This window comes from Suncus etruscus, chromosome 15, assembly GCF_024139225.1.
Source record: "Suncus etruscus isolate mSunEtr1 chromosome 15, mSunEtr1.pri.cur, whole genome shotgun sequence".
Taxonomy (NCBI): domain Eukaryota; kingdom Metazoa; phylum Chordata; class Mammalia; order Eulipotyphla; family Soricidae; genus Suncus; species Suncus etruscus.
This window is the reverse complement of record NC_064862.1, coordinates 7465885-7482045: the sequence shown is the minus strand read 5'-3', so window position 1 is coordinate 7482045 and position 16161 is coordinate 7465885. Positions and strand designations below refer to the sequence as shown.

Sequence of the window (16161 nt, the reverse complement as noted above, 5' to 3'; positions counted from 1 at the left end):
TAAAACCCACATGAGTGGGATTATTCTGTGTGTCTCTCTCTTTGACTTATTTCACTCAGCATAATAAATTTCATATCCATCCATGCATAGGAAAATTTCATGACTTCATCTTTCCTGATGGCTGCACAATATTCCTTTGTGTATATGTACCACAGTTTCTTTAGTCACTCATCTGTTGAAGGGCATCTTGGTTGTTTACAGAGTCTGGCTATTGTAAATAGTGCTGCAATCTTTCCCAGCATTATTGAGGAACACTAATGCCCACTAAGCACCACTAGTGTGACCCTTGTGATCTCCATTCCCATAATAATCCTGGGCCTTATCATTCAACCACCCAGTCAGGATGTCTGTGAATCACTGAGAATTACCCTGCACCCCCTAAACACTATTGAGAGCACACTTCCCGCAATTAAAAAAACTAGAGAGTTAGTATTAGAAATAAAGTGCTTATCTTGCTGGCAGCCAACACAGCCAGCAAGACATAAGTTTCTCCCAAGCATGGTCAGGGGTCACTGCAAAGGACAGTGCCCAAACCAGAAAGTAGTTCATGACCAATGACCACCACCCAACAAATAATAATTTCAGCTCTATCAAATAACTATGATGTAAAACTAAAAGAACTCATGTATTCTATAAACAGGGGTTAATGTGAGAAATGTATAACTAAATGGCATTGATTTATTTCAACTAAACTTCAAAAAGGTTATGTTTTTATTCAACGCCTACCACAATGTTTCTAGTTTTGTCTGGTGCTTTCTATTACAAGTAAATAAAAGTTGTTCATAAGTATGAGGATAAAACATCCTGTAGGAATGCTCCCAGTTTCATCTACTATTGGTTTACTATAGCAATTTCTGTGTTGCAGGTGGAAGTAAGGAAAGGAGTAAAATGAGAAGTGAACTAAACAAATTATTCCTATCCTGTTCACATGCTTCAAAAAGAACTAATGCATTTTTCAGACAGGGAAACTGAGTCTATATCATAGTTTGGTTCTTGTCATGTGTATTTCCACTTGCATCAAGTTTTGTAAATCCACAGATACCTAGATACCAGAAATTTCCGCCATGGTGTGATGGGTAGGGTTGGGAGATGGTAGTGGGGAAAAGGGGTACATATTGTGTCAATGGTACAGAGAAGTGGACACTGGTGAATACTGTGATACTGGAATGTTATATGCATGAAACCCTACCATTAACAGTTTTGTAAACTAGGGTGCCTAAAGTAAAATTTTAAAAAATACAAACAGCCCAGTTATATTTGCATTTCAGATAAACAAACAAGTGGGTTAATTTTCTATTTCTTCATACAGTATGATCCATGCCACCATAGCTATACTGTTCTTCTTTCTTTGAAATTCATATTTAACAGCATGTTCTACATATACATGGTGTCACTCTCCCAGAACTTTGGCATCTGAGATGAAAAGTCCATTGGTTTCTTTTTCTATGTTGCTTTGCTTGTGATAGCTGGAACCATATGAGATGTGTGGTCCTGTTCATCCTCAATGGCAAAAAAAAGTATCATGATTTATTTTCCATAAATGTGGACAGCAAGACCTATTATTGACACTCGCCACGATTGCTGCTAAGGCTTCAGGGGTCCTCAAATGTTTTAAACAGGGGGCCAGTTTACTGTCCCTCAGACCATTGGAGGACCGAACTATAGTAAAAACAAAAATTCTGAACAATTTCTATGCACTTGCATATATCTTATTTTTGAAGTGAAGAAACAAAATGGGAACAAATACAATATGTGACCCATGGGCCATAGTTTGAGGACCACTTGTTAGGATCTCAACAATGGGGTAAGCTATGTCATGGCTATTTCTGAAATTTGGGCCAAAATTCACTCATGTTAGGTAATTAAGGGGAATATTTCTGTTCCTCCTTTCTTAAGCATACCATGGTTCTCCCTTTCCCAGAAAGAGAAATTATTATTATTATTATTATTATTATTATTATTATTATTATTATTATTTCTTTGGTGGTGGTTTGAGGGCCACAACCACTAATGCTCAGGAACTACACCTTGCTGTGTGTTCAGGGATCTCTCCTGGTGGTGCTTGGGAGAACCATGTGGTGCTGAGGATCGAACCCAACTTTTTCACATACACAGCATTCCCTCAGTTGTTTGAGCTATTCTTTGGGTCTCTTTATCCTTAGAAAAATAATTGCTACAAGACTGTTTTAGGAATAATTGTGATCATTTATGGAAAACACAAAACTATTGGCCGGTGTTCCACTCAAGGCATTATCGTGTACTTGCCTTTCTGTGTTGACTTGGAAAAAGTTGAAATAATATCTATACCACCAAAAATATAAAATAAAGAGGGATCAATAGATAGTACAGTGGGGAAGGTCTTTCATAAAGCTGACATGAGTTCTATTTCCATCATCATCTATGCTCCTCCAGAGCCAACCAGGAATGATCCCTGAGTGTAGACTCAGGAGTAAGTCCTGAGCACTGCTGGGTGTGGCCAAAAAACAAAAACAGTGAAAAGTAAAATAAAGATCAGTGAAATTATGATGACAGGATGACAAGGGGATGTCTATATTATATTCTAAAATTTATCTCTTCAAGACCCTGTTCTAAAAGCCTATTCTACAAGTACTGCCAAGGTAACAGTTTGGAAGTTCACTGAATTTCAGGACAGTACTAATATATATTTTATAATATAATATAATATAATATGATATGATATGATATAATATGATATAATTAATATATATTAGTAACTCAAACGGAATTCCTGCCATTTTCTTTATGTTTGCACACAATCCTGTGTCCAGCTGGATGAACATCGCACTGAGCAAAAGAAATTAAAGCTTCTCCAAAAGAAACAGGTACAAATCCAAAAAGAAAAGGACCAGTTGCAAAGTGAACACAGCAGAGCAATCCTGGCCCGAAGCAAACTGGAGAGTCTGTGCCGGGAGCTGCAGAGACACAACAAAACGCTGAAGGTATGTGTATCACTGAGGCGCGGAGCAATCTTGCACACCCTGCAGCATCAGCCCATCTGCCATTTGTGAAAAGAGCATGATTCTCTGAATAAGAAAGCATTAGGGTTTACACCACGCCACTCTCTGTGGCTGGGGAAATGAAATGAGTCCATTGATATAACATCACCTGACAGAACAGGGCTTTTGTGAACTATCATTTTTCCTTTCTGTTTATTATATTGAGGTGTTATTTTTAAGGCAAGCCTTACTTTCACATTTTAAAAACTAATTTTCAAATATTCAACAGCTTTTGGTATTATAGTAAAATCTGAAAAATACGAGATAAATTAAGACACAGTAATCAGCATGACAAAGCCACACTGAGTCGTTAAACTACTCTGACCTAATTATTCTATCTAAAAATACTAGATTGATCACTTCATTCATTCTCAAGGATTTTACTAATTACAACATAAGCTACTAGTAATGTGGTTAATTTGATTACATAAAAACACTAACTACATTCAATGAAGCAAGACATTGACCTTTCCAACAACATTGACCTTTCCAAACAACATTGTCTCCATATCTTCTATCCTCTTTAAAGCAGAAAACACAAAGCTTTTAACAAACTAATACATCAGAGGCCAATATTTCTCTAAGATAGTTATTATTACATGAGATAGTTTAAGGAACAGATTAGCATCATTGTTGAGCATGTACAATGGAATTAAGGGGAGTAGATTGAAGAGAATAATGGTTCTCCTGATTCCAACTTGTTTTGTTTTGTATTTTGATATCTGAAAAATGGGAGGCCAGTGTGATGAACTGGAACTCTCATGTTATGGGTTCTAGGACATCTGTCATGTTGGTAATGGTCTCGGATGACCATAGCCTCTGAGGTAACTCTCATCATTGTACTAGGGACCATCAGCAACCCACATTAGCTCCTCCTCAATGCAAAGTATGTGCACCGTGCAATGCTTACATAAAGTTTCTGGCTTTCAAAGGTGTTGTACAGTAAGTGGATAAAAATTAATCAAATAAAGTAGGTTGACTTATCAACAAAGAGGTTTAAAGAGTGAAATGCTGTGAGGGTTTTTTGTTGGCTTTCAGAGACAATAATGCAGGTAACAGGAGGATGAGAAGATTGACCACATAGGGTTCACAGTTATGAAAAAATAAAATTAAGAATCATCATTTATTGGAAGTTTATACTTCACTGAATGTATTTTTTTAGATGGATAAGTTTTGGGGGGTTACACTCAACAGTGCTTAGGGCTTACTTCTGGCATATTCTCTTGTGCCAATCACCCTGGCTGTGCTTGGAATACTATATGCAACACTAGGGATTAAACCAGGGTCAGTTATGTGCAAGAAAAAGAGCCTTAACCCATGTACTATTCTCTTGGTCTTCTAGCAATATTTCAAGCTGCAAAATAACGCTTGCAAAAATTTTTTATTTAAAAAAATGCTTCACCTAGTTGAGATCATAAAACATTAGTTTCCAGATAAGTACAAGAAAATTTATAGAAAAAATGTAAATGGAAGAGAAAAAAAGAAAAAAAAAGTAGAGTAGAAAGCATAATGGTGAAATTAATTGTATCCCTCAATGAAGTCATTAATACAATGGCAAAAGTTTCAGAAAACTCTTGTTGTTAGCTGTCTATCTGTTAAATAGGGGTGTTATTTTAGGGATGACAGCATCAAACAAAAGAAGTTTTCCAAACTCAGATGCCAGCACCCCTATCTGCCTGTCTTCTGTGCTGTGCTGCTTTTTTGGCCTGATTTCATCCTGTGTGTGGCTCATGTGGGGATGGCTTGCCTTCCCTGGAGCCTTCCCTGGAGGAGAGTCTACACGCTCAGAAAGGGGAAGCCACTGAACTCTGCTGGAACTCAGATGCCACACCCCTATCTGCCTGTCTTCTCTACTGTGCTGCTTTTTTTGGCCTGATTTCATCCTGTGTGTGGCTCATCTGCAGATGGCTCACCTTCCCTGGAGCCTTCCCTGGAGGTGAGTTTACACGGCCAGAAAGGGAGGAGCCAGAGGAGCACGGCCTCTTTGCTTCATGGACCTGCACATCATTTAGCCAATGAATACAACCATAACACATAGAAAAACCCACAATACAAGTGTGACAATGGGGAAATAATGCAGGCCAATGCCAGACATAAAAAATGAAAATAGCAACTCTGATGAATTGAACATAACCAACCAACTAGTCAGTCTCTCAGGTAAGGTCTTTAGAGTCGCAATATGGAAGATGTTCAAAGAACTCAAAGAAAGCATAGAAGAGAACACTAATAAGAATCAAGAGAATATGAAGATAGATATCAGAAAACTCCAAACAAAAATTTCAGCTCAAATAACAACTCTGAAAGACTCAGTAAATGAATTGAAGAAAAACATGGTTGAGCTTTCCCATGGGTAAACAGCAGCTGAGGATAGAATTACTACACTGGAAGATGAGATAAATAACATTTCCATACAGCAGAAGAAATTGGAAAAAAGCCTTAAAGCAAATGATCAAACAATGGAAAAGCTACTCAAAGAATGGGAACAGATGAAAATAGAAGTCTATGATAAGCTCAACATAAACAACTTAAGAATCATTGGAGTCCCAGAGACCCAGGAAGAAAATCTCCAGGAAGAATCAACAGTCAAGAACATCATTAAAGAGAAACTACCAGAGCTAAAGAATACATGGGATCAAATCCTGCATGCCCGAAGAGTACCAACTAAAAGAGACCCCAGAAAAAACACCCCAAGACACATCCTAGTCACAATGACGAATCCCACAGATAGAGACCGAATTCTGAAAGCAGCAAGATCGAAAAGAGAAATTACATTCAAGGGAACATCCTTGAGATTTACTGCAGACCTGTCACTGGAAACACTCAAGGCCAGAAGGCAGTGGTGGGGCATAGTGACAAAATTCAATGAAATAAATACTTTGCCTAGAATACTGCACCCAGCAAAACTTATTTTCATGTTTGAAGGAACAATACATTGTTTCACAAACAAACAACAGCTCAGAAACTTTACAGACTCAAAACCATTCTTAAAAGAAAAACTGAATGGCCTATTGTAAGACAAAACTGACCAACAGACACACCAAACTTCGAAGTAAAGATGGCACTAACTCCCAGGACCATTCTTTCTCTCAATGTCAATGGACTAAATGCACCAGTTAAGAGACACAGAGTGGCTAAATGAATCAAAAAACTCAATCCAGCCTTCTGCTGCCTACAAGAAATGCACCTGAATAGTCAGAACAAACAGACTCAAAATAAAAGGCTAGAGAAAAATTATCCAAGCAAACAACACCCATAAAAAAGCTGGAGTGGCCATACTAATATCAGATAATGCAAACTTTATACTCAGGAAGGTTGTAAGGGACAAAGATGGACATTTTATATTAATCAAGGGGTATGTAGAGCAGGAAGAAATAACTCTCCTAAACATATATGCACCGAATGAGGGGCCAGCAAAATATTTAATACAACTGTTGACAAATCTGAAAAATAATATCAATAACAACACAATAATTGTGGGAGACCTCAACACGGCTTTGTCAACACTGGATAGGTCAACCAGACTGAAACCCAACAAGAATATACTAGACCTGAGGAGAGAAATGGAAGAAAGAGGCCTAGTGGATATATATATAGGACACTCCATCCCCAGACCTGGATACACATTCTTCTCCAATGTACATGGGACATTCTCCAGGATAGACTACATGCTGGCACATAAAACATACCTCCATAATATCAAGAGAATAGAAATTTTGAAGACTACCTTCGCTGACCACAAAGCTCTGAAATTATTTGTGAATTCCAAAGGGACTCAGAAGAAAAACTTTAACACCTGGAAGTTAAACAGCCTCATACTCAATAACCAGTGGGTTCGAGATGAAATCAAGGAGGAAATCAAAAGGTTCCTGGAAACAAATGACAATAAAGACACAAACTAACCCTCCTTTTCTTGGCGGGCATCGGGGTGCGGTCCCAATGCCCATAATGTCCAGAGGTAGAGGGCAAGGGCTCCGTGCCCCTCAGCATCATGTCTTCGGTGCCCCTCGGCATCATGTCTTCGGTGCCCGGTTTGCAATCCACCGGTTCTATCCTCAAGCGCCGGGACACCACTTGCAGATGAGAGCAAAGCCGAGGTGTACGTTTCATTCCTATGTGACTATGAGAAAGAGAACCACAGGTGCCGAGAGATTGCATGCAAGTGTGAGCAGAGTGCTTTGCATGCAGGAGGACGGTGGTTCAAATCCCGGCACCCCATATAGTGTCCCTCCCCAAGCCAGACAGGAGTCATTTCTGAGCCTCGTACAGCCAGGAGTAACCCCTGAGCTCCGCCGGTGTGACCCTAAATAAAAACTACATAAATAAGTGAACCCACAATAACCTTCTCTTTTAATTAAAAAAAAAAGACACAAACTATCAGAACTTTTGGAACACAGCAAAAGCAGTACTGAGAGGAAAATTTATAGCTTTGCAAGCACACCTCAGGAAGTAAGAAGGAGCTTACCTGAGTAGCTTAATAACACAGCTAATAGAACTAGAAAGTGCTCAACAAAAGGACCCAAAAATAGGGAGACAGAAGAAAATAACAAAGCTGAGAGCAGAAATCAACGAAGTGGAAACCCAAAAATCAATCTGAAAGATCAACATAAGCAGAAATTGGTTCTTTGAAAAAATAAACAAGATTGATAGACCACTGGCAAACCTAACAAAGAAAGAGAGAAAGAGAAACTTGATAACTCGTATTAGGAATGAAAAAGGAGAGATCACTACTGATATGACAGAGATTCAAAGGGTAATCAGAAACTACTTTGAAAAACTCTACGCCACAAAAATGAGAACCTGGAAGAAATGGATAAATTCTTGGACTCTTATAATCTTCCACGGTTGAAGGAAAAGGATATAGCATATCTAAACACCCCCATCACCATTGATGAAATTAAAACGGTCATCAAATGTCTGCCCAAAAACAAAAGCCCAGGCCCAGATGGATTCACTAATGAATTCTTTCAAACTTTCCAAGAGGAACTACTACCAATCCTGGCAAGACTCTTTCATGAAATTGAACAAACGGAAACACTTCCAAATAGCTTTTATGAAGCCAACATCACCTTGATACCTAAACCAGACAGAGATGCTACGAAAAAAGAAAATTACAGACCAATATTGCTGATGAATGCAGATTCAAATATCCTCAACAAAATCCTGGCAAATAGGATTCAATGCCTCATTAAGAAGATCATCCACTATGAACCAGTAGGTTTCATCCCAGGAATGAAAGGATGGTTTAACATCCATAAATTATCAACATCATACACAACATCAACAACAAAAAAAATTAAAAACCACATGATCATATCAATAGATGCAGAGAAAGCATTTGATAAGGTCCAACACCCATTCTTGATCAAAACTCTCAGCAAGATGGGAATGGAAGGAACCTTTCTTAATATAGTTAAGGCCATCTACCACAAGCCAGAGGCAAATATTGTCCTCAATGGATAAAAATTAAAAGCCTTCCCTCTAAATTCTGGCACAAGACAAGGCTGTCCTCTCACCACTACTATTCAACATAGCACTGGAAGTACTTGCTATAGCGATTAGGCAAGAAAAGGATATCAAGGGAATCCAGATAGGAAAGGAAGAAGTCAAGTTCTCACTGTTTGCAGATGACATGATAATCTACTTAGAAAACCCTATGGACTCTACCAAAAAGCTTCTAGAAACAATAGACTCATATAGCAAGGTGGCAGGCTACAAAATTAACACACAAAAATCAATGGCCTTTCTATACACCAATAGTAATAAGGAAGAAATGGACATTAAGAAAACAACCCCATTCACAATAGTGCCACACAAACTCAAATATCTTGGAATCAACTTGACTAAAAATGTGAAGGACCTATACAAAGAAAACTATAAAACTCTGCTCCAAGAAATAAGAGAGGACATGCAGAAATGGAAATGCATACCCTACTCATGGATTGGCAGGATTAACATCATCAAAATGGCAATTCTCCCCAAGGCATTATACAGATTTAATGCTATCCCTCTAAAGATACCCATGACATTCTTCAAAGAAGTGGATCAGGCACTTTTGAAATTCGTTTAGAACAACAAACACCTGAGAATAGCTAAAGCAATCATTGGGAAAAAGAATATGGGAGGAATTACTTTCCCCAACTTTAAACTGTACTACAAAGCAATAGTTATCAAAACAGCATGGTATTGGAATAAGGACAGGCCCTCAGATCAGTGGAATAGGCTTGAATACTCAGAAAATGTTCCCCAGACATACAGTCACCTAGTTTTTTATAAAGGAGCAGGAAATCCTAAATGGAGCAGGGAAAGCCTCTTTAACAAGTGGTGTTGGCACAACTGGATAGCCACTTGCAAAAATTGAACTTAGACCCCCAGCTAACATCATGTACGAAGGTAAAATCCAAATGGATTAAAGACATCGATATCAAACCCAAAACCATAAGATATATAGAAGAACACATAAGCAAAACACTCCAGGACATTGAGACTACAGGCATCTTTACGGAGAAAACTGCACTCTCCAAGCAAGTGAAAGCAGAGATTAACAGATGGGAATATATTAAGCTGAGAAGCTTCTGCACCTCAAAGGAAATAGTGCCCAAGATACAAGAGCTCCCCACTGAATGGGAGAAACTATTCACCCAATACCCATCAGATAAGGGGCTAATCTCTAAAATATACAAGGCACTGACAGAACTTTACAAGAAAAAAACATCTAATCCCATCAAAAAATGGGGAGAAGAAATGAACAGACACTTTGACAAAGAAGAAATACAAATGGCCAAAAGACACATGAAAAAATGCTCCACATCACTAATCATCAGGGAGATGCAAATCAAAACAACGATGGCACACATCACAAAGAATGAGAATAAATAGTGTTGGCAGGGATGTGGAGAGAAAGGAACTCTTATCCACTGCTGGTGGGAATGCCGTCTAGTACAACCTTTAGGGAAAGCGATATGGAGATTCCTCCAAAAACTGGAAATCGAGCTCCCATATGATCCAGCTATACCACTCCTAGGAATATACCCTAGGAACACAAAAATACAATACAAAAACCCCTTCCTTACACCTATATTCATTGCAGCACTGTTTAACATAGCAAGACTCTGGAAACAACCAAGATGCCCTTCAACAGACGAATGGCTAAAGAAACTGTGGTACATATACACAATGGAATATTATGCAGCTGTCAGAAGAGATGAAGTCATGAAATATTCCTATACATGGATGTACATGGAATCTATTATGCTGAGTGAAATAAGTCAGAGAGAGATAGAAAAATGCAGAATGGTCTCACTCATCTATGGGTTTTAAGGAAAATGAAAGACATTCTTGCAATAATAATTTTCAGACACAAAAGAGAAAAGAACTGGAAGTTCCAGCTCACCACAGGAAGCTCACCACAAAGAGTGATGAGTTTATTTAGAGAAATAACTACATTTTGAACTGTCCTAATAATGAGAATGTATGAGGGAAATGGAGAGCCTGTTTAGAGTACAGGCGGCGATCGGGTGGGGAGGAGGGAGACTTGGGACATTGGTGATGGGAATGTTGCACTGGTGATGGGGTGGTGTTCTTTACATGACTGAAACCCAAACATGTATGTAATCAAGGTGTTTAAATAAAAAAAAGAAAAGAAAACAACCCCATTCACAATAGTGCTACACAAACTCAAATATCTTGGAATCAACTTGACAAAACATGTGAAAAACCTATAGAAAGAAAACTATAAAACTCTGCTCCAAGAAATAAGAGAGGACATATGGAATTGGAAGCACATACCCTGCTCATGGATTGGCAGGATTAACATCATTAAAATGGCAATACTCCCCAAAGCATTGTACAGATTTAATGCGATCCCTCTAAAAATACCCATGACATTCTTCAAAGAAGTGGATCAGGCACTTTTGAAATTCCTTTGGAACAATAAACACCCTCGAATAGCTAAAGCATGCCTTGGGCAAAAAAATTATGGGAGACATACTTTCCCCAACTTTAAACTTTACTACAAAGCAATAGTTATCAAAACAGCATGGTATTGGAATAAAGACAGGCCCTCAGATCAGTGGAATAGGCTTGAATACTCAGAGAATGTTCCCCAGGCATACAATCACCTAATGTTTGATAAAGAAGCAAGAAATCCTAAATGGAGCAAAGAAAGCCTCTTCAACAAGTGGTGTTGGCACAACTTGCAAAAAATTGAACTTGGGTCCCCAGCTAACATCTTGTATGAAGGTTAAATCCAAATGGATTAAAGACCTCAATATCAGACCGAAACCATAAGATATATAGAACAACATTAGGTAAAACACTCCAGGACATTGAGACTACAGGCATATTCAAGGAGGAAACTGCACTCTCCAATCAAGTGAAAGCAGAGATTAACAGATGGGAACATATTAAACTGAGAAGCTTCTGCACCTCAAAGAAAATAGCGCCCAGGATACAAGAGCCCCCACTGAGTGGGAGAAACTATTCACCCAATACCCATCAGACAAGGGGCTAATCTCCCAAATATACAAGGCACTGCCAAAAATTTACAAGAAAAAATCATCTAATCCCATCAAAAAATGGGGAGAAGAAATGGACAGACACTTCGACAAAGAAGAAATAGATATGGCCTAAAGACACATGAAAAAATGCTCCACATCACTAATCATGAAGGAGATGCAAATCAAAACAACTATTAGGTATCACCTAACACCCAGAGATTGGCACACATCACAAAGAATGAGAACAAGCAGTGTTGGCGGGGATGTGGAGAGAAAGGAACTCTTGTCCACTGCTGGTGGGAATGCCGTCTAGTTCAATCTTTTTGGAAAGCAATATGGAGATTCCTCCAAAAACTGGAAATCAAACTCCCATACGACCCAGCTATACCACTCCTAGAAATATACCCTAGGAATACAAAAATACAATACAAAAATTCTTTCCTTACACCTATATTCATTGCAGCACTATTTACCATAGCGATACTCTGGAAACAGCCAAGATACCCTTCAACGGATGAATGGCTAAAGAAACTATGGTACATATACACAATGGAATATTAGGCAGCTGTCAGGAGAGATTAAGTCATAAAATTTTCCTATATGTGGATGTATATGGAATCTATTATGCTGAGTGAAAAAGTCATAGAGTGAGAGAGAAAAACGCAGAATGGTCTCATTCATCTATGTGTTTTAAGAAAAATGAAAGACATTCTTGCAATAATAATTTTCAGACACAAAAGAGAAAAGAGCTGGAAGTTACAGCTCACCTCATGAAGCTCACCGCAAACAGGGATGAGTTTAGTTAGAGAAATAACTACATTTTGAACTATCCTAATAATGAGAATGTACGAGGGAAATAGAAAGCCTGTCTAGAGTATAGGCGGGGGTTGGGTGGGGAGGAGGGAGATTTGGGACATTGGTGATGGGAATGTTGCACTGGTGATTGTTGGTGTTCTTTACATGACTGAAACCCAAACACAATCATGTATGTAATAAAGTTGGTTAAATAAGAAAAAAAAGAAGTTTTCCATAAAGTCGAAGCACTATTACTGATAGTATGACTTTAGGGGCATGTATTCAGCTGACAGGATTTATGGAAGAAAGAAGATACTGGGGATGGGTGGGTGCCCACACTTGCTCCAAATAGCCATGATAGTATCATTCCCAAAACCAGTGTACCTAAAGTTTGGATCAGTGTCTCTGAAGGGAACTGTAGAGGGTGAGTAATAAGGCAAGGCCATCAGGGAAATGGTGATTCTGGGTGATAGAGACAGTAAGTGTGGCTTTAGCCAGAGGGAGCTTGGGCCACCCACTTTCAAAATTAGTTTTTATAGTTAAATTTTATAGTTAAATTATTCTTTGTCCCTAAATCACATTTACTTTATAAATTACGAATGATGTGCTTGATAAAGAAAATTTTTATCATCACTGTTCTACTGATTGTAGATATCTCTAACAGTAAATTTTTCTCATTGAAAATTGTAGGGTGGGTCTGGAGCACTAACACAACAGTAGGGCATTTGCCTTGCACACAGCCAACTTGGGACGGACCTAGGTTTGATCCCCAGCATCCCATATGATCCCCTGAGCCTGCCAGGAGCAATTTCTGAATGCAGAGCTAGGAGTAACCCCTGAGTGCTGCCAGGGTGTGACCCAAAAACCAAAATCTAAAAAACAAAAAGAATATCCTAAAAAAATGGGGGGTGTTTGATCCCTACTGCTACATATAGTCCCTTGTGACAGGAGTGACCCCTGAGTACAGAATCAGGAATTAGTCTTGAGCATCACTAGGTGTGATCCCAAAGCAAAAACAAACAAACAAACAAAAAAAAGCATAGCAAAATCCAAAGTTCTCTTTGTCATCCTACTGTCTGAACCATCTGTAATAATTGCCAGTGAAACACTCACTGAGATTTTTTTGTTTTTGAAAGGCGATGTTAGGATGGTTTTTCATCTTTCATTCAGGAATAAAATAGTCATAAAAGGCAAATGTCACTCAGATTATAATATGTAGTTCTGTGATGAGGAAGTTGTTGACTTCTAAACTATCAAAAACAATAAGCAAGATATTCATTAGCCTGTGAAGAGTTGGTTGGTCTCAACAGATAGCCATAATCATTTTTAAAGAATGTATATACAGTATATGTTATAAATCTACAGATGTATAACATCTGTATATACTGTAGATGTTAGCCTATAAAATCCAGGAATAAAGCTTCAATTACTAATTTCTTCAGATTATAAAATATAAATATTTTACATTTTTCTAAGAAGTTGTCATTAAAATTTTATACTATAAATTATTACTGTATTATTAATGATATTATAGTTAGAAAATATGTTGCTATTATTATAAATATTATAAAAGAAAGCAGAACACTAAGATTTAGTATTTTTAGTGTATATATTTGCAGGATCAGTTTTATTTTGATCATGTTTTTATCATAGTTTTTTCATAATTATTTGTTTTTAATTCACTCTTATAAAATCTTATTAAAAGTAAAATCCTATTAGACAGTTTATTGTGATAGCTATCAAAATGCAGTATTTACTTGTCAACTATGAACAAGTTTTCATATAACAATAGATTAGAACTGAAAGAAAGTCTAAAATGACCATATCCTGTTAGTAGTGTTTCTATCTTTTGAATGATATAAGACTACTAAAATATTTCATCCTAAATGAATGAAAGAAATAATTACAAAGAAAACAATTCTCAATACAGTTATTAAGAAAAATTGGCACATTGTTAGTAATAACAAAAGAGAGAGCTTTGATTTAGAAGAAAAGAGAATCAAAATGACATAAAAGTTAATTTCCAGTTCTTTATGTCAACAACGCCAAAGAAAGGGAAATTAGATGATCTATTTTATAGTTTAAAATTTTTAAATTTACTCTGGCTTTCCACATCAAAATTTACATTGAACATTTCAATTACCCTGTGTGACATGTGGGATGATTGTTCTTTCAGAAATAAAATACCCGGCATTCTTCCAAAGAGTTCAATTTACATTCTTGAACTGTTATAATTGATCTATCTCTATCTTGCTTTCCTTTGTAAGCTTTTTAATAAAAAAAAGTTACTAAAAAGGTTTATATTGCGATCATTTCTATTTACAAACAAACCTTAGGTGATACAATTATGTGGTTGAGATGCCATAGTTATGTGGAGAAGTACAGAGTTAATCACACTTTTTTTTTGTACTAAAGGAACATATAATTCACTTCATCAATAAAACCCAGTTGCTTTTTTTCCAGTTCATAATCAATAAAATCAAAACACATGTATTAGTCAGAAATCATTGTAATTTATTTATTCATATGAAGATATGCCAACTTGAAAACAAGCCTATTTATTACTAAAATTCTGAGCCTTCACAGAACCTACCCTGAGTATTTATTCACAGATAGAATCTTTTTCATCCATGTATGTACCTGGTTCATACAAACTCTTTCTCAGCATTAGAGAACTAAGGTGGAAAAGATCCTACTATCCCACGTTCGCATCTTTCCTTGACCTCACTCTGACTCCTATATGCCCAGGGTGCTTGGAAGACAATGTAACAAAAACATGTTGCTTTCCACCCACAGGAGGAAACCCTACAGCGAGCTCGTGAGGAAGAAGAGAAAAGAAAAGACATCACTAGTCATTTCCAAAGCACCCTGACTGATATCCAGGCTCAGATTGAACAGCAGAGTGAGCGGAACATGAGGCTGTGTCAGGAGAACACAGAACTCGCAGAGAAACTGAAGAGCATTATTGATCAGTATGAGCTCAGAGAGGAGGTAAGCCCCTCAAGAATGGTAGAGGTCACACTACCTCTTATCCTGTTTTTCCCCAAATGTAAAGTAATCTCCTGTATCACTTTCTCCCTTTTTCTTTGTTTTATTTTCTTTCTTGTTTGTTCGTTTGTTTTATTATTTTTATTTATTTCGTTTTAGTTTTTGTTCTTTGATTTGTTTTGTTTTTTTTGCGGGTCACACCTGGCGGCGCTCGGAGGGTGCTCCTGGCTCTATGCTCGGAGGTCACCCCTGGTGGGCACGGGGGTCCAGTGGGATACCGGGATTTGAGCCACCGTCCTTCTGCAGGAAGGACAGATGCTTTGCCTCCATGCTATCTCTCCCGGCCCCACTTTATTCCTTTAATTATATCTTTTATTTAATCTTTTTTTTAAAAAAGAAATTTTTTTCTTTAAATATGTGTGAGCATATATATTTTTAGTTTTTGTCATGTGTCGGTTTTCTTCTCTCTCCACCCCCAAATCCACCAACAATATAATGTAGCACCACTTCTTCCTGCAAAGGCATATGAAAAAAGGGGGAAATTCTACGTGTAAAACAATCTCTTATCTACTAGGGATAAGAACTCATACTTTTTTACAATACAGGGGCATCTCCTACCTTGAACGTATGTCATGTGGAACCAACTTAGACCCCAGGGAATTAGGCACCAACCGTCCAGCCTTGCCTCCTGGATCCCAGACATAGAAACGACAGAGTTCTCTACAACAGCTCCAGGAACCAAATCCCCTCCAGGGCATCCATAATGATGCTCTGACTCCAACATGCACCAGTATGACAAAGAGGAAATGGGAACAACTTGATCTAAGAGCAAGTTGTCCTTCCTCACCAGCCAACATAAGACAAAA

The 16161-nt window shown here is 37.8% G+C and overlaps 2 protein-coding genes and 1 pseudogene across 2 annotated transcripts in view; all 3 read left to right on the top strand.

Moving 5' to 3' along the window:
- Positions 1 to 16161, top strand: part of CITED2 (Cbp/p300 interacting transactivator with Glu/Asp rich carboxy-terminal domain 2) — a 1046546-nt gene that overhangs the window by 124804 nt on the left and 905581 nt on the right. The gene's annotated exons all lie outside the window — the stretch shown is intronic.
- TXLNB (taxilin beta) overlaps positions 1 to 16161 on the top strand; it is a 66134-nt gene that overhangs the window by 25453 nt on the left and 24520 nt on the right. The window contains exons 3-4 of the mRNA XM_049788020.1: positions 2790 to 2960; positions 15104 to 15298. Of these exons, the coding sequence (XP_049643977.1) occupies positions 2790 to 2960; positions 15104 to 15298 (366 nt within the window). The remainder of the gene's footprint in view (positions 1 to 2789; positions 2961 to 15103; positions 15299 to 16161) is intronic.
- On the top strand, positions 6918 to 7087 carry LOC126031882 (uncharacterized; annotated as a pseudogene).